Source organism: Babylonia areolata, chromosome 28 (assembly GCF_041734735.1).
Source record: "Babylonia areolata isolate BAREFJ2019XMU chromosome 28, ASM4173473v1, whole genome shotgun sequence".
NCBI classification, from domain to species: Eukaryota; Metazoa; Mollusca; class Gastropoda; order Neogastropoda; family Buccinidae; genus Babylonia; species Babylonia areolata.
Window position 1 is genome coordinate 163379 of NC_134903.1, and position 19678 is coordinate 183056.

Sequence of the window (19678 nt, forward strand, 5' to 3'; positions counted from 1 at the left end):
GCGATTCCATCACCTGAGTGGCTTTGAAATCAATCAACGGGCCAAGCAGTCCAGTGGACCTGGTTCAGCCAGGTAAACAACCAAACAACAAAGTAAGCAGTCCAATGGACCTGGTTCAGCCAGGTATATAACAAAGTAAGCAGTCCAATGGACTGGGTTCATCCAGGTAAACAACCAAGCTAGCAGTCCAATGGACCTGGTTCAGCCAGGTATATAACAAAGTAAGCAGTCCAATGGACTGGGTTCAGCCAGGTAAACAACCAATCAACCAAGCTAGCAGTCCAATGGACTGGGTTCAGCCAGGTAAACAACCAAACAACCAAGCAAGCAGTCCAATGGACTGGGTTCAGCCAGGTAAACAACCAAACAACCAAGTAAGCAGTCCAATGGACTGGGTTCAGCCAGGTAAACAACCAAACAACCAAGTAAGCAGTCCAATGGACTGGGTTCAGCCAGGTAAACAACCAAACAACCAAGTAAGCAGTCCAGTGGACCTGGTTCAGCCAGGTATATAACAAAGTAAGCAGTCCAGTGGACCTGGTTCAGCCAGGTATATAACAAAGTAAGCAGTCCAGTGGACTGGATTCAGACGACTGTTTCCTCCGTGTGCTCTGTCATGTCGCCTACATCAGGGTGAAAGGAAGATATCAGGTGTTCATTGTTCATGTTCATTGTTCATTGTTCATGTTCACTGCTGCTGTGTGTCTGGCACCAGAACGCCCCGGCCTGTCAGTACGTGTGGCGGGGCAGTGAGAGTGACTTCCCCCTGCCAGCTGACGGGCCCTCTGTGAAATGGCTGAACCATGACCCCCACCTCACGTGCTCCACGGAGGTCAAAGAGGTCACGTGCCTGACGGAGGTCAACGACTGTGCGCGTTGTGGGCACGCGCTGGCGGATTACTTGCTGCACGAGCTGGGCATAGGTTCGTGCCGTGCTTTGAAAAAGAAAAAAAAAAGAAAGAAAAAGAAAAAAGGACACAGAGAGAGAGAGAGAGAGAGAGAGAGAGAGAGAGAGTGAGGTGGGGGCTGGGGGGGGGGGGAGGAGATGGAATGAAAACAGAGAAAAGAGCAGGGGGGGGGGGGGGGGGGGGGAGATGGAATGAAAACAGAGAAAAGAGCAGGGGGGGGGGCGGGGGGGGGGGGGAGATGGAATGAAAACAGAGAAAAGAGCAGGGGGGGGCGGGGGGGGGGGGAGATGGAATGAAAACAGAGAAAAGAGCAGAGGGGGGGGGGGGAGATGGAATGAAAACAAAGAAAAGAGCAGGGGGGGGGGCGGGGGGGAGATGGAATGAAAACAAAGAAAAGAGCAGGGGGGGGGGGGATGGACTGAAGACAAAGAAAAGAGCAGAGGGGGGGGGGGAGGAGATGGAATGAAAACAGAGAAAAGAGCGGGGGGGGGGGGGGGGAGATGGAATGAAAACAAAGAAAAGAGCAGAGGGGGGGGGGAGGAGATGGAATGAAAACAGAGAAAAGAGCAGAGGGGGGTGGGGGGGGGAGATGGAATGAAAACAGAGAAAAGAGCACAGAGAGAGAGAGGTGGGGGGGGGGGGGGAGAGGAGATGCAATGGGAATCTTCTCGCTCGTCAGATGTCCACCCCAGTCTCGGAAAGGAGGGGGTGCGGGGAGGGGGTGGGGGAAAGGAAGGTCGATAGGAGTTCTGGGTTCAGAAAGGAGGGGGTGCGGGGAGGGGGTGGGGGAAAGGAAGGTCGATAGGAGTTCTGGGTTCAGAAAGGAGGGGGTGCAGGGTGGGGGTGGGGGTGGGGGAAAGGAAGGTCGATAGGAGTTCTGGGTTCAGAAAGGAGGGGGTGCGGGGAGGGGGTGGGGGAAAGAAAGGTCGATAGGAGTTCTGGGTTCAGAAAGGAGGGGGGGGGGGGAGGGGGAAAGAAAGGTCGATAGGAGTTCTGGGTTCAGAAAGGAGGGGGTGCGGGGTGGGGGTGGGGGAAAGAAAGGTCGATAGGAGTTCTGGGTTCAGAAAGGAGGGGGTGGGGGTGGGGGAAAGGAAGGTCGATAGGAGTTCTGGGTTCAGAAAGGAGGGGGTGCGGAGTGGGGGTGGGGGAAAGAAAGGTCGATAGGAGTTCTGGGTTCAGAAAGGAGGGGGTGCGGGGTGGGGGTGGGGGAGGGGGAAAGAAAGGTCGATAGGAGTTCTGGGTTCAGAAAGGAGGGGGTGCAGGGTGGGGGTGGGGGAGGGGGAAAGAAAGGTCGATAGGAGTTCTGGGTTCAGAAAGGAGGGGGTGCGGGGTGGGGGTGGGGGAAAGAAAGGTCGATAGGAGTTCTGGGTTCAGAAAGGAGGGGGTGCGGGGTGGGGGTGGGGGAAAGAAAGGTCGATAGGAGTTCTGGGTTCAGAAAGGAGGGGGGGGGGGGCGGAAGAAAGGTCGATAGCAGTTCTGGGTTCGGTTCAGAAAGGAGGGGGGGGGGGGGCGGAAGAAAGGTCGATAGCAGTTCTGGGTTCGGTTCAGAAAGGAGGGGGGGGGGGCGGAAGAAAGGTCGATAGCAATTCTGGGTTCAGAAAGGAGGGGGTGGGGGGTTGGGGAGGGGGAAAGAAAGGTCGATAGCAGTTCTGGGTTCAGAAAGGAGGGGGGGGGGGGGGGGGGCGGAAGAAAGGTCGATAGCAGTTCTGGGTTCGGAATGGAGGGGGGCGGTTAGGGGAAATGGGGGAGGGGCAAGTGGAGCGGGAATAAATTAAAATGGAATAATTCAGTGTAGTCATCGACACTCAGGATACAACCCAGTTGTGAAACTGACAATAATATGTAAGACTGTGTTTCTTCAATGTACATTAAGGTTTCACTGAAAATCTATTCTGTATCTCCTCTGTCACCAAGAACAAAAGGAAAAAGATGACAATGACGATGACTTGTTCCTAGGGGGTGAAACAATTCCACCTGTCCCGTCACCAAGAACACCAGAAAATATCGATGGCAATGACAGTGACGATGACTTGTTCCTGTCATGTGACAGGGAGTGCTGATGGCCAGGGATTGAAGCCAGAAGACGTCATGATCACCGGAAGTCCTATCCACCAATCAGATTGTCGCTTTGTTCGGGCGTTACGAGAGAGAGGCATTGACACGGTGTTTGAGAGCCAAGAGTTGAAGTCCCCCCCACCCTACCCGAACAAAGCCCTCATCATTGGTGAGGCACCTTTTTCTTTCTTGATAGGAAAACTGATGTTTTTCAGAGACACTTTTACTTTGAACTTTGATATTTGTGATATACATAATTGATAAACATTATAAATGATTGTGACATACATGACATACATTTTGAAACTTATGTATAAGTTTATAAGGTTATGCATTTCATAATTATGATGAATCATGGTTTGGATAGACAGTATAACTTCGATCTTTTCAATAGACAGAATAACATTGCTGATTTTGTTTCGATAGTATAACCTCGATATATACCCGATATGTACCCGGACAAATCATTGCCTTTCTCGAGAAATTCCTGTTAAAAGAGGAGTCCTACAAGGTAATACACTCAGTCCTACACTTTTCACTATCATTTATTTATGATATTATTAACTCTCTACAAGATCCAAACTCTCCTAAAATCGATGAGTCAAGCCCATTTCAAGTACCATGCTTACTCTTCGCTGATGATATTTTATTCTGTCAACAACTAAGAATGGATTACAAACAAAATTAAACAGACTAAACGACTATTGCAATCAATGGGGATTCAAAGTAAACGGGGACAAAACAAAGGCAGTCATATTCTCCAAACATGATCCTGTGCTTCCGCACTTTTTCAAGATTGAAGAAGATATCATAAACACATTCGATCGATGTAAATGTATAAGGAAGTTTTTAATGTCTTCAGGTTCATCTTGATAGACAAGCGACAAAAGCGGTTCATTATCTAAGGCGCTCAATTCGAGGCAAAAACATAAACGTAAAAACAATGCTCAACTTGTTTGACTCTTTGATAACCCCTATCATGTCATATGGGGCAACGTTGTGGTTTCCCTGTGCCATAAAACAAAGAGACACAAACACTCTTTTCTCACTAGATTCGCTTTAAGAAAAATGCTTAACATTTCCTCGTGAAAATATTCAACATCAAATTTTGCAAACGACTGCTGGGTGAATTGGGATGATTTCCTGTGAGCATGAAAATTGTCTGTCTTATTATTTCGTTTTGGATACATATAACAAAGTCATATGAGAATTCGTATATAAAACATTGTTATAATGATATGATTGAAAAGCAAAACACTAAAGATAACAAATGGCTTCATTTTGTTAAATGTGTTAAATCTTCACTTGGATTTGATCAGATTTGGCTGAACCAGGGTACACTGAATGTCGACAGATTAAAGTTTGCAATCTTAAAGAAACTTGAGTGTCGGTAAATACATTTCTGGAGAAAACAGAAAAACGAAAATAAATCTGTGTTAACATTCTACACACATGTTTCTAAAGAATACAGACTTGAACCATATCTGATCTACTCAAGAAAAACTGAGCATAGAACCGCCATGTGCAGACTTCGCACAAGCGCACATGATCTCCAAATAGAAAGAGGCAGATACCAGATACAGAAAAACATGTCAGAGTATGCAAAACATGTCGTGTATTAGAAGATGAGTATCATTTTCCAGACAAATGTATTGGATATGAACACTTACGATACGTTTTCTTAACAGATATAAAGTCTGAATTCACAATTTTTTATGATAATGATACAGTGAGTCAATCGTGTACTTACGACCCAGTACAACCCCACCTGTTGTTTTGATTCCAAGTGACCTGTCCCCCATGTTGTTTTGTTTCCAAATGACCGGTCCCACATGTTGTTTTGATTCCAAATGACCAGCTGTCCCACATGTTTTGATTCCAAGTGATCTGTCCCACATGTTGTTTTGATTCCAAGTGACCTGTCCCCCATGTTGTTTTGTTTCCAAGTGACCTGTCCCACATGTTGTTTTGTTTCCAAGTGACCTGTCCCCCATGTTGTTTTGTTTCCAAGTGACCTGTCCCCCATGTTGTTTTGTTTCCAAGTGACCGGTCCCCCATGTTGTTTTGATTCCAAGTGACCTGTCCCCCATGTTGTTTTGTTTCCAAATGACCTGTCCCCCATGTTGTTTTGTTTCCAAATGACCGGTCCCCCATGTTGTTTTGTTTCCAAATGACCGGTCCCCCATGTTGTTTTGATTCCAAATGACCTGTCCCCCATGTTGTTTTGTTTCCAAATGACCTGTCCCCCATGTTGTTTTGTTTCCAAATGACCTGTCCCCCATGTTGTTTTGTTTCCAAATGACCGGTCCCCCATGTTGTTTTGATTCCAAATGACCTGTCCACCATGTTGTTTTGTTTCCAAATGACCGGTCCCCCATGTTGTTTTGTTTCCAAATGACCTGTCCCCCATGTTGTTTTGTTTCCAAATGACCTGTCCCACATGTTTTGTTTCCAAGTGACCTGTCCCCCATGTTGTTTTGATTCCAAATGACCTGTCCCCCATGTTGTTTTGTTTCCAAGTAACCTGTCCCACATGTTGTTTTGTTTCCAAGTAACCTGTCCCACATAATGTTTTGTTTCCAAATGACCTGTCCCCAATGTTGTTTTGATTCCAAGTGACCTGTCCCCCATGTTGTTTTGTTTCGAAATGACCTGTCCCCCATGTTGTTTTGTTTCCAAATGACCGGTCCCCCATGTTGTTTTGTTTCCAAATGACCTGTCCCCCATGTTGTTTTGTTTCCAAATGACCTGTCCCCCATGTTGTTTTGTTTCCAAATGACCGGTCCCCCATGTTGTTTTGTTTCCAAATGACCTGTCCCCCATGTTGTTTTGTTTCCAAATGACCTGTCCCCCATGTTGTTTTGATTCCAAGTGACCTGTCCCCCATGTTGTTTTGTGTCCAAATGACTGGTCCCCCATGTTGTTTTGTTTCCAAATGACCTGTCCCCCATTTTGTTTTGTTTCCAAATGACCGGTCCCCCATGTTGTTTTGTTTCCAAATGACCTGTCCCCCATGTTGTTTTGTGTCCAAATGACTGGTCCCCCATGTTGTTTTGTTTCCAAATGACCTGTCCCCCATTTTGTTTTATTTCCAAATGACCGGTCCCCCATGTTGTTTTGTTTCCAAATGACCTGTCCCCCATGTTGTTTTGATTCCAAATGACCTGTCCCCCATGTTGTTTTGTTTCCAAGTGACCTGTCCCACATAATGTTTTGTTTCCAAATGACCTGTCCCCCATGTTGTTTTGTTTCCAAATGACTGGTCCCCCATGTTGTTTTGTTTCCAAATGACCTGTCCCACATGTTTTGTTTCCAAGTGACCTGTCCCACATGTTTTGTTTCCAAGTGACCTGTCCCCCATGTTGCTTTGTTTCCAAGTGACCTGTCCCACATGTTGTTTTGTTTCCAAGTAACCTGTCCCACATGTTTTGTTTCCAAGTGACCTGTCCCACATGTTTTGTTTCCAAGTGACCTGTCCCACATGTTTTGTTTCCAAGTGACCTGTCCCACATGTTTTGTTTCCAAGTGACCTGTCCCACATGTTTTGTTTCCAAGTGACCTGTCCCACATGTTTTGTTTCCAAGTGACCGGTCACTTCCAGTGGGTGTGCTGGTTTCAGGAGGGGCGACAGTGCAGGGCCTGGAGGCCAGAATCCTGGTCTATGTCCCAGAACTGTCGCGCATCACCCCCGCTGAGAGAGACAGTCTATGCGGGCTGAGCGATAAGGAAACAAAGCCCGCTAGGGACCTGCAGACCGCACGAGTCAAGCGCATGGGACGTTGGAACATGGAGTACCTGTGGCGTGTGGCGTCACGTTGTGTCTCTCACCTGGTGGTGTTTCATGTGTCAGTAACTGTCTCTATCCTGGTGGTGTGTCAGTACTTGTGTCTCTCACCTGGTGGTGTTTCATGTGTCAGTACATGTGTCTCACCTGGTGGTGTGTCATGTGTCAGTACCTGTCTCCCACCTGGTGGTGTTTCATGTGTCAGTACCTGTGTCTCTCACCTGGTGGTGTTTCATGTGTCAGTACCTGTCTCTCTCCTGGTGGTGTGTCAGTACCTGTGTCTCTCACCTGGTAGTGTTTCATGTGTCAGTACCTGTGTCTCTCACCTGGTGGTGTGTCATGTGTCAGTACCTGTGTCTCTCACCTGGTGGTGTGTCATGTGTCAGTACCTATGTCTCTCACCTGGTGGTGTGTCATGTGTCAGTATCTGTGTCTCTCACCTGGTGGTGTGTTATGTGTCAGTACCTGTGTCTCTCACCTGGTGGTGTGTCATGTGTCAGTATCTGTGTCTCTCACCTGGTGGTGTGTTATGTGTCAGTACCTGTGTCTCTCTCCTGGTTGTGTGTCAGTACCTGTGTCTCTCACCTGGTGGTGTGTCATGTGTCAGTATCTGTGTCTCTCTCCTGGTGGTATGTTATGTGTCAGTACCTGTGTCTCTCATCTGGTGGTGTGTCATGTGTCAGTACCTGTGTCTCTCACCTGGTGGTGTGTCATGTGTCAGTACCTATGTCTCTCATCTGGTGGTGTGTCATGTGTCAGTACCTGTGTCTCTCACCTGGTGGTGTGTCATGTGTCAGTACCTATGTCTCTCTCCTGGTGGTGTGTCATGTGTCAGTATCTGTGTCTCTCACCTGGTGGTGTTTCATGTGTCAGTACCTATGTCTCTCTCCTGGTGGTGTGTCATGTGTCAGTACATGTGTCTCTCACCTGGTGGTGTTTCATGTGTCAGTACCTATGTCTCTCACCTGGTGGTGTGTCATGTGTCAGTATCTGTGTCTCTCACCTGGTGGTGTGTTATGTGTCAGTACCTGTGTCTCTCACCTGGTGGTGTGTCATGTGTCAGTACCTGTGTCTCTCACCTGGTGGTGTGTTATGTGTCAGTACCTGTGTCTCTCACCTGGTGGTGTGTCATGCGTCAGTACCTATGTCTCTCTCCTGGTGGTGTGTCATGTGTCAGTACCTGTGTCTCTCTCCTGGTGGTGTGTCAGTACCTGTGTCTCTCTCCTGGTGGTGTGTCAGTACCTGTTACTCTCACCTGGTGGTGTATATGTGTCAGTACCTGTGTCTTACCTGGTGGTGTATATGTGTCAGTACCTGTGTCTCTGTCCTGGTGGTGTGTCAGTACCTGTTACTCTCACCTGGTGGTGTGTCAGTACCTTTGTCTCTCTCCTGGTGGTGTGTCATGTGTCAGTACCTGTGTCTCTGTCCTGGTGGTGTGTCAGTACCTGTTACTCTCTCCTGGTGGTGTGTCATGTGTCAGTACCTATGTCTCTCTCCTGGTGGTGTGTCATGTGTCAGTACCTATGTCTCTCTCCTGGTGGTGTGTCATGTGTCAGTACCTTTGTCTCTCTCCTGGTGGTGTGTCATGTGTCAGTACCTGTGTCTCTCTCCTGGTGGTGTGTCAGTACCTGTTACTCTCACCTGGTGGTGTGTCATGTGTCAGTACCTGTGTCTCTCTCCTGGTGGTGTGTCATGTGTCAGTACCTGTGTCTCTCTCCTGGTGGTGTGTCATATGTCAGTACCTGTGTCTCTCTCCTGGTGGTGTTTCATGTGTCATATGTCAGTACCTGTATCTCTCACCTGGTGGTGTGTCATGTGTCAGTACCCGTGTCTCTCACCTGGTGGTGTGTCATGTGTCAGTACCTGTGTCTCTCTCCTGGTGGTATGTTATGTGTCAGTACCTGTGTCTCTCACCTGGTGGTGTGTCATGTGTCAGTATCTGTGTCTCTCTCCTGGTGGTATGTTATGTGTCAGTACCTGTGTCTCTCTCCTGGTGGTGTTTCATGTGTCAGTACCTATGTCTCTCTCCTGGTGGTGTGTCATGTCAGTACCCGTGACTCTCACATGGTGGTGTGTCATGTCAGTACCTGTGTCTCTCACCTGGTGATGTGTCATGTGTCAGTACTATGTCTCTCTCCCGGTGGTGTGTCATGTGTCAGTACCTATGTCTCTCACCTGGTGATGTGTCATGTGTCAGTACCTGTATCTATCACATGGTGATGTGTCAGTACCTGTGTCTCTCACCTGGTGGTGTGTCATGTGTCAGTACCTGTATCTATCACATGGTGATGTGTCATGTGTCGTGCCTGTTGAACAGATAACTGGTGATACAAACCAGTGTGTGGTTGTCTGTTGAACAGATGGGTGATACAAACCAGTGTGTGTGTCTGTTGAACAGATGGGTGATACAAACCAGTGTGTGTGTCTGTAGAACTGATGGGTGATACAAACCAGTGTGTGTGTCTGTAGAACAGATGGGTGATACAAACCAGTGTGTGTGTGTGTGTGTGTGTGTGTGTCTGTAGAACAGATGGGTGATACAAACCAGTGTGTGTGTGTGTGTGTGTGTGTGTGTGTGTGTCTGTAGAACAGATGGGTGATACAAACCAGTGTGTGTGTGTGTGTCTGTAGAACAGATGGGTGATACAAACCAGCGTGTGTGTCTGTAGAACAGATGGGTGATACAAACCAGTGTGTGTGTCTGTTAAACAGATGGGTGATACAAACCAGTGTGTGTGTCTGTAGAACAGATGGGTGATACAAACCAGTTTGTGTGTCTGTAGAACAGATGGGTGATACAAACCAGTGTGTGTGTGTCTGTAGAACAGATGGGTGATACAAACCAGTGTGTGTGTCTGTCTGTAGAACAGATGGGTGATGCAAACCAGTGTGTGTGTGTGTGTCTGTAGAACAGATGGGTGATACAAACCAGTGTGTCTGTAGACCAGATGGGTGATACAAACCAGTGTGTGTGTGTCTGTAGAACAGATGGGTGATACAAACCAGTGTGTGTGTGTGTGTGTGTGTCTGTAGAACAGATTGGTGATACAAACCAGTGTGTGTGTGTGTGTGTGTGTGTGTCTGTAGAACAGATGGGTGATACAAACCAGTGTGTGTGTGTGTGTCTGTAGAACAGATGGGTGATACAAACCAGTGTGTGTGTGTGTGTGTGTCTGTAGAACAGATGGGTGATACAAACCAGTGTGTGTGTGTGTGTCTGTAGAACAGATGGGTGATACAAACCAGTGTGTGTGTGTGTCTGTAGAACAGATGGGTGATACAAACCAGTGTGTGTGTCTGTTGAACAGATGGGTGATACAAACCAGTGTGTCTGTAGAACAGATGGGTGATACAAACCAGTGTGTCTGTAGAACAGATGGGTGATACAAACCAGTGTGTGTGTGTCTGTAGACCAGATGGGTGATACAAACCAGTGTGTGTGTGTGTGTGTGTCTGTAGACCAGATGGGTGATACAAACCAGTGTGTGTGTGTCTGTAGAACAGATTAGTGATACAAACCAGTGTGTGTGTGTGTGTCTGTAGAACAGATGGGTGATACAAACCAGTGTGTGTGTGTGTCTGTAGAACAGATGGGTGATACAAACCAGTGTGTGTGTCTGTAGAACAGATGGGTGATACAAACCAGTGTGTCTGTAGAACAGATGGGTGATACAAACCAGTGTGTGTGTGTGTGTGTGTGTTGAACAGATGGGTGATACAAACCAGTGTGTCTGTAGAACAGATGGGTGATACAAACCAGTGTGTCTATAGACCAAATGGGTGATACAAACCAGTGTGTGTGTGTGTTGAACAGATGGGTGATACAAACCAGTGTGTCTGTAGAACAGATGGGTGATACAAACCAGTGTGTCTATAGACCAGATGGGTGATACAAACCAGTGTGTGTGTGTGTTGAACAGATGGGTGATACAAACCAGTGTGTCTGTAGAACAGATGGGTGATACAAACCAGTGTGTCTATAGACCAGATGGGTGATACAAACCAGTGTGTATGGTTGGTGTCGCCCTCGCTGGTCTCAGCCTGTCATTGTCGTCAGTCTGTTGACTGCCCACATCTCTTGTCAGTGAACGTCTCGTCTTGTGGAATATCTCAATCAGTCCGTCTGTCTGTCTTTCTGTCTGTCTGTCTGTCTGTCAGTTCACCATCTGGTGTATACTGTGTCCTGAGTATTCTAAGGCATCTTTATAATCCCTTCCGCCTTCTTCATAACCTTGTTTATAACCGCCTTCTTCTTCTTCTTTTTGTTGTTGTTGTTGTCGCTGTTACATTGATGGTGACGATGAAAACGATGACTAAATGAGACAGTGGTTGGTACGTGATGGCCGGTTGAACGATGGAATTTTTGTCCAGTTCAAAGTTTCACTGTAGGTTCTTTTTCACCCTTCCAGCTAATGGTGCCATCAGCTGACAAGGTAGCCACCACCACCACCCCCACACCCCACCCGTGACTGCAGAAACTACGTCAGAGCAGATGACCAAGGCGACAGTGAAACCCCCCATCACCGTGACTGCAGAAACTACGTCAGAGCAGATGACCAAGGCGACAGTGAAACCCCCCATCTTCCGACCAGTTTGCAGTTTCCATTTTTTTCACCAACATTGTTTTCCATTCGGACAAAGGTTTGTAGATACAATATACTTCATGCATTAGACATAACGATGTTCTAAATGACAAGTCTACGGCAACACAATACAGACAGAACAATACATATTCAAGGACGTATTTCCATGGTTTCGCCTAATGTACTAAATATGAAGATTCTGCCAATTTTTTTTTCACAAATGTGTTATGTTCAATGGTTATGTTAAAACATAGTTGTCCACGACGTATGTATGTTTGAGATTTTTTGAGAACATTTGTAGTGTTGGCTTTATTGATTCTACATTTGTATGTATAGAATTTAGGTTTCCAAATTTAATAATAATAATGGTGTTTATATAGCGCTGAATCTTGTGCATTGACAAATCAAAGCGCTTTCGCACCAGTCATTCACACGCATGCATAACTCTAAAACTGGAGAAACTGAAGACAATGAAGAGGCAGGGAAGGGAGGCTGTTTTGGGAAGAGGTGGGTTTTAAGGCCGGAGTTGAAAGAGCTGAGTGTGGAAACTTGACGAAGCGAAAGAGGAAGTTCATTCCAAATGCAAGGTCCAGAGACCGAGAAAGAACGGCGGCCAACAGTCGAGAGCTTGAATCTGGGTATGCGTAAACAGAGTGGACCCGAAGCTGATCGTAGTGAGCGAGATGGAGTGTAGAGGTGAAGGCAGCCACAGAGATAGGAAGGGGCTGATTTGTGAATACATTTATAACATAGAGTGCTGATCTTGTACTTTATTCTGTGTGAGTCAGGGAGCCAGTGGAGATGTTGCAAAAGAGGAGTGATGTGCTCAGATCTTTCTTTCTGAGGACGAGTCGGGCAGCAGAGTTTTGTATGCGCTGAAGGGACTGAGTGGATGAAGCAGGCAAACCAGACAAGAGTTACAGTAGTCAAGGCGAGAGAGAATGAGAGAAACGACATTATTTCCGGATGGAACTGATGCGTCGCAGTTGACAGTAGCAGGACTGACATGTCTGACTGATAAATTTTTGCATGGACATTGTGTTGTCAAGGACAACGCCGAGGATCCTGACTGAACTGGAAAGAGGGATGGATGTTCTGCCAAGTTTGATTGTGTCAGTTGTAATGGAAGAGAGTTTATGTTTAGTTCCTATCATCATTGCTTCAGTTTTGTCCGCGCTCACTCGTAACTTATCTTGAGTCATCCAATTTTGAATGTCCAGGAAGCAGTTAGATGTTTCTTACAAGAGCGACGACAGTTTTTCGGGGATATCACTCTTCTGGAGTTGAGTGTCATCAGCATAAGAATGATGACTGACATTATGGCGGTTGATAATTTCAGCGAGAAGAGCAATGTACAGTGTGAAGAACACTGGGCCTAGATCCCTGTGAGACTCCATTTCAATTTTAACAGGTTCAGACCGGAAATTGTCAACAATGACAGACTGGAATCGATCAGTGAGATAAGATTTGAACCAGTTTAGAACAGTGCCGTTGATACCAAATGTAAAATGAAGACGGGAAAGGAGGATTGAATGGTCTATCATGTCAAAGGCGGCTGACAAGTCGAGAAGAGTGAGAAGGGAGATCTGTTCTGAGTCGGACGCTAGCAGTAGGTTATTCAGGATGTGGAGGAGAGTGGTTCCGGTGCTGTGGTCAGCACGATAGGCAGACTGAAATGGGTGGATGAGATTGTTGAAACAAAGGTGGTTGTTGAGCTGCTTCAGGACAGCTTTTTCAAAGAGTTTGGACAGGAATGGAAGATTAGAAACTGGTCGATAGTTTTTCAAAATGTTTGCGTCAAGGTTGGATTTCTTCAGAAGAGGCCGGACTATTGCAGTTTTGAAAGTGGATGGAAACGTTCCAGTGAGAAGGGATGAGTTGACAAAATTGGTGATTGTGGGGAGAAGCTGTGAGACACACTGGGAAAAGACAGAGGCTGGTATAGGATCGAGCTAACAGGATTTTATTGACATTTCTTTCAGGATTTCATGGACTTCTGTTTCAGTCAATGGATTAAAGGAATGGAGAGGAGTACCGTTGAACTGAGGATCAGGATGAGCAGGTTGGAAAGGCATTTGGTCTAAGATGGTACGAATATTCTGGACTTTGTCAAAAAAGAAAGAGGAGAAGACATTGGGGAGTTCAGATAAAGTGTAGGCAGAAGGAAGAGGAGTCTTTTTTGCAGTTCCAAGAAGATTTGACATGATAAAGAGATTTGGTGGATGTGGCATCGAGAACTTGAGAAGAAAAGAAGTTTGTCTTCGCTGATGAGATCATATGTTTGACTTTATTTATTTGTTTTCGGAAGATTTGATTGTGGACTTTGTTTTATTGATCGCCATTGTCGTCCCAATTGGCGACGTTTGCGTTTTGCAAGTCGAATGTCTTGTGTTTACCATGGGGCGGAAGGTCTATCAGGGAGCATGCGGGTAGTGGGGGGTGCATGTTCATCCAGCAGTTGAGAGAGGACAGAGTTGTAGTGTGTAGAGACATTGGTGTGGGAAGACATTTTGGAAAGGCGTTCAGCAGCTTGAGAAGGAAAAGTGTCAATGTTGATGGATTTCAGGTTGCGACGAATATTTTATTCATTGATTCTACAGTTGTGTACATAGAATTTAGGTTTCCAAATATCTTATTAATTGATTCTACAGTTGTATACATAGAATTTAGGTGTCCAAATATTCCATTCATTGATTCCACATTTGTATACATAAAATTTAGGTGTCCAAATATTTTATTCATTGATTCTACAGTTGTGTACATAGAATTTAGGTTTCCAAATATTACATTGATTGATTCTACAGTTGTATGCATAAAATGTTGGTTTCCAAATATTTCATTCATTGATTTCATATTTGTATACGTATAATTTACGTTTCCAAATGTTTTATTCATTGATTCTACGGTTGTATACATAGAACTTAGGTTTCCAGATATGTTATTCATTGATTCTACAGTTGTGTACATAGAACTTAGGTTTCCAAATATTTCATTCACTTCAGACAGTACTCGCTCGACACGTGTCAGGTGCAGCACTGGGCAGGAGAGAGAGAGAGGAGAGAGAGAGAGAGAGAGAGAGAGAGGGGGGAGACTTTGACAATTTGACACTTTATTGTCATTACCTGCAAGGGTTTATTGACAAGAGGGGAGGGAGGAGGAGGGGCGTGGCTATTTTTTGTTCAACACAGGTATATCAGAGCACTTTCTGCTGGTTTCAGTCGTACCTCTCACATACCTTCTCACCATTTTTTCAAATATCCTCAAAATCAAACAAATAAAATAAACACTTAAAAAAACAATCTGGCTGCCTTCACCTCTACACTCCATCTCACTCACTACGATCGGCTTCGGATCCACTCTGTTTACGTATACCCAGATTCAAAGACTCGACTGTTGGCCGCTGTTCTTTCTCTGTCTCTGGACCTTGCGATTGGAATGAACTTCCTCTTTTGCTTCGTCAATTCTCCACACTCAGCTCTTTCAAGTCTGGCCTTAAAACTCACCTCTTCCCAAAATAGCCTCCCTTGCCCGCCCTTCCTTGTCTTTAGTTTCTCCAGTTTTAGAGTTATGCATGCGTGTGAATGACTGGTGCGAAAGCGCTTTGATTTGTCTCTGCACAAGATTCAGCGCTATATAAATACCATTATTACTATTATTATTATTATTATTATTATTATTATTATTATGATGATGATGCTGAAAACAAGGTTTGAATAAAGTCCAACTTTAGCATTCTAAATTATTGCACCTATTTTACCTGTGATTTTGTGCCTGTATGGATGTTTCAGCCTCAACACACATTAACCACAGTACGTTATCATTTATTCCCGCCAAACGACTCTCGTAACCTCTCGTAAATCATCAAGGGAAATAACCCAGCACCGTATGAATTACCATCAGCAGATGTTGTAACCCATTTTAGGTGGATATCGACTCTTATTTTACTCCATTTTGATGCGGAGTTAGTCACTAAACTAACGTGCCAACCATCTTGCTTTTTCCGTTTTTCGTCCCACAAACTATGAAAATGTAACCAACAGGTGTAATGATTTAGGATGCTGAAATTGGTCATTATCCACTTGTTTGCATAGTTTGTGCTTATGTCTTCTGCTGTGTGTGTTTGCGTCGAGAAATTACGTCCAGAGTACCGTTTTGTTTCATCATAACTTCCATTCCACTAAAAACAACAAAGAAAAACAACATTACAGTATGAATCTTCACGTGAAATGTGTTCAGCAACATACATGTTAACCTTTGCAATGAAATTCTTCCTTTGCTAAAATGATTAATAATTTTGGTTTAAAAGTCAGTTGGGAGCGATTCCCAAGGTTGTACAGTTGCTTAGGATGTTTGTTGAATGCTTGTCAGACCGCCAGATAAATGCAATGTTGCCAGACCACCAGATAAATGCAATATTGTCAGACCACCAGATAAATGCAATATTGTCAGACCACCAGATAAATGCAATGTTGCCAGACCACCAGATAAATGCAATATTAGAAGAACTTATAAAAGCTTCAAGGCCAAGGCCAACCATTGTCAATGCGCAACAGCTGTGATGTTCCCTCTCCACAATTTGATTATTCAACGGGAAATCACCGTGCGATTCATAAGACATGCGGTGTTACTTCCCCTGACAGGGTGGCCCAAAATGAGTATGATGTGAACATGAAACAAGAGTACACTTCCCCTGACAGGGTGGCCCAAAATGTGTATAATGTGAACATGAAGCAAGAGTGCACTTCCCGTGACAGGGTGGCCCAAAATGTGTATGATGTGAACATGAAGCAAGAGTGCACTTCCCGTGACAGGGTGGCCCAAAATGTGTATGATGTGAACATGAAGCAAGAGTGCACTTCCCGTGACAGGGTGGCCCAAAATGTGTATGATGTGAACATGAAGCAAGAGTGCGGTTGTTCAGCAACTTTTGTGATGACAGGAGGAGATTTTTTCTGCACAGTTTTGCCAGAGAACAACACTTACGTTGCCATGGGTTATTTTTCAGTGCGCCAAGTGCGTGCTGCACACAGAACCTCAGTTTATCGTCTCATCCGAATGACCAGACACTCAGTTTGATTTTTCAGTCAAACTTGGGAGAAGGAGGTGAACCATGAATTCGAACCCAGACCCCACAGACACTGTTTTGGCAAATTTGCTTCTTAACCATTCTGCAACCTCCCTACTCAGACACAGAGAGGCAGACAGACAGACAGACAGACAGACAGACAGACACACACACACACACACACACACACACACACACACACACACAAATGCATGGTCGAATGGAGGCCGGATGAGAGAAGAAACACATTACCTGACTTGTGTGGACAAAGATTCCGAGCAAACTGAATATTCACACCTGCATGTTGATCACATGACGACGAGTCTAGTGTGCATTCTTCCCACTGCACATAACCGGCTTTGAACCAACAACGTGTGGAAACACAGGAGCTGAAAGTCAGTCCTTGCATATCATATCTACGTTCCACCACGTTGCACACACACACACACACACACACACACACACACGGGTCCTTTGTGTTCAGAATGAGGACCACACAACTCATTCACTTTCAATTTCCACTCTGTGTTCACAAATTTACATAATTCAATAATGAGGTTGAAAAATAACGAGTTTACAGTTATCTTTCTTTGGTTTCATCCAAGATATTGAGAATTCTATCTTTGATCAGTTTCAGTAATTGTATGGTCATCTGAATATTTCAGTTGCGCCTATTTTTTTTCTTACACTGTAACAATTGCAGTGTTATCCTCCTCGTCCGCCATACCTGGCTTCCTTTCTCTGCTCTCCAGCCTTGTGCGCTGAGAAGAGCATGCTCGGAAGGGAATCACCAGGATTTTCAATACGAAGTTAACTTAAACCTTCAAGGTAAACTGTATCCGCGGGTCCCTGCCATGTAAGGGTAACTCGCCTTCAGGCAAACACGGCCCCTGGTGTGTCAGCTTGAACATCCGTGCGTGTGTGTGTGTGTGTGTGTGTGTGTGAGTGTGTGTGTGTGTGTGTGTGTGTGTGTGTGTGTGTGTGTACTTGCGTGCATCCAGCACACACACAGACAGCAAGGGCAGCTTGGAGCAAACGCCCTGCCTGATGTCTTTGATTTGCCTGTTACTCTCCTCTCTCTCTCTCTCTCTCTCTCTCTCTCTCTGTGTACACACGTAACCTTACTGCATGTGACAGTGCTGGCCACTGAATCATTCTTTTCAGTTTAAGCCACAAAAACAATCCACACTTTCGAGTACACCACACAGGTGGTACTACACACACACACACAATTATTCTTTTCAGTTCGAGGCACAAAACACGCCACAATTTCGAGTACACCACACAGGTGGTGCAACACACACACACACACACACACACCCTCCCCCCCCCCCCCACACACACAAACACCCCCCTGCCCCCCTCCCCCCCCCCCCCCATTTCCCCCCCCCCCATCCCCCCCCCCCATCCCCCCCCCCCCCCCCCCCACACACAGAGAATTAGAGAAATGACTGACCACGGTGTGACAGTGTTTTATTGTCATCAGAACTGAAAGGTGTGCCATGAAATTTCGTTGTCACTGCAGTAAAAAGACATCCTTGGAATGACCAACACAGTGTGATGATGATGATGATGGTGGTGGTGATGATAATGAGTAAGATGTGATGCAATACAGACTGCTTCAATCATTGATGATGGTGACGTCATGCTGTAGGATGTGATGCAATACAGACTGCTTCAATCATTGATGATGGTGACGTCATGCTGTAGGATGTCATGCGATACACACTGCTTCAATCATTGATGATGGTGACGTCATGCTGTAGGATGTGATGCGATACACACTGCTTCAATCATTGATGATGGTGACGTCATGCTGTAGGATGTCATGCGATACACACTGCTTCAATCATTGATGATGGTGACGTCATGCTGTAGGATGTCATGCGATACACACTGCTTCAATCATTGATGATGGTGACGTCATGCTGTAGGATGTCATGCGATACACACTGCTTCAATCATTGATGATGGTGACGTCATGCTGTAGGATGTCATGCGATACACACTGCTTCAATCATTGATGATGGTGACGTCATGCTGTAGGATGTCATGCGATACACACTGCTTCAATCATTGATGATGGTGACGTCATGCTGTAGGATGTCATGCGATACACACTGCTTCAATCATTGATTATGGTGACGTCATGCTGTAGGATGTCATGCGATACACACTGCTTCAATCATTGATGATGGTGACCCTATGGGCTTTTTGGCAACAGGTAGTGAAGTCCACTCTACGCCTACAACAAAATAACCACAACACAAACCTTGAACAACTTGGCTCAACAGCTCGTTCCACTCCACTTCAAGTCGCAGAAAGTTCAATGTGCAGGGGGGTGAATATGTCGACATTGTACAAGAGAGAGTGAGGGGAATGACACGTCAAAATGGTAATCTGATGATGGAATAACACGTCAAAATGGTAATCTGATGATGGAATGACACGTCAAAATGGTAATCTGATGATGGAATGACACCTCAAAATGGTAATCTGACGATGGAATGACACGTCAATATGGTAATCTGATGATGGAATGACACGTCAATATGGTAATCTGATGATGGAATGACGCGTCAATATGGTAATCTCACATTCACCTCCATTGTGCGTAAGCCAAACGTACTTTGAACGCTTTGTCATGGTATTATTCACTTTAACTCAAACAAAAACAGCAACCACTACCAACGTCACCTGTAAACGATTTGAAAAAAAACCTCCATCACACCAGGTACGTCTGGATCAGTTCTACACTTTTACCCGCTTCGCCTAAGTCAGAACAGATCTTACAATTATTTATGTCTCTTCTAACAGAAATCCTTACAACTCACAAAGACTGATGAATGATCTGCTAGAAATCCATACAACTTATAATGACGGGTGAATAATGTAACATAACTCATTGCAAGTCACAATGACTGATGAATGATCTGACAGAAATCATTACAACTCAGAATGACTTGTGAATAATCTGCTGGAATTCCTTACAACTCACAATGACTGATAAACAATTTTACAGAAATCCTTATAATTTACAATAATCTTTCAGAAATCACTACAACTTAAATTGACTGATGAATGATCTGCCCGAAATCCTTACAACTTACAATGACTGATAAACAATCTTACAGAAATCCTTACAACTTACAATGACTGATATACAATTTTACAGAAATCCTTACAATTTACAATGACTGATAAACAATTTTACAGAAATCCTTACAACTTACAATGATTGATGAATGATCTGCCCGAAATCCTTACAATTTACAATGACTGA

At 45.1% G+C, this 19678-nt stretch overlaps 1 protein-coding gene across 1 annotated transcript in view; it reads left to right on the forward strand.

Moving 5' to 3' along the window:
* Positions 1–11743, forward strand: part of LOC143301733 (uncharacterized) — a 46933-nt gene extending 35190 nt beyond the window's left edge. Inside the window, exons 10-13 of the mRNA XM_076616121.1 lie at positions 716–923; positions 2959–3132; positions 6583–6808; positions 11157–11743. Coding sequence (XP_076472236.1) covers positions 716–923; positions 2959–3132; positions 6583–6808; positions 11157–11160 — 612 coding nt within the window. The 3' untranslated portion in view covers positions 11161–11743. The remainder of the gene's footprint in view (positions 1–715; positions 924–2958; positions 3133–6582; positions 6809–11156) is intronic.
* Positions 11744–19678: the final 7935 nt, after the last annotated feature.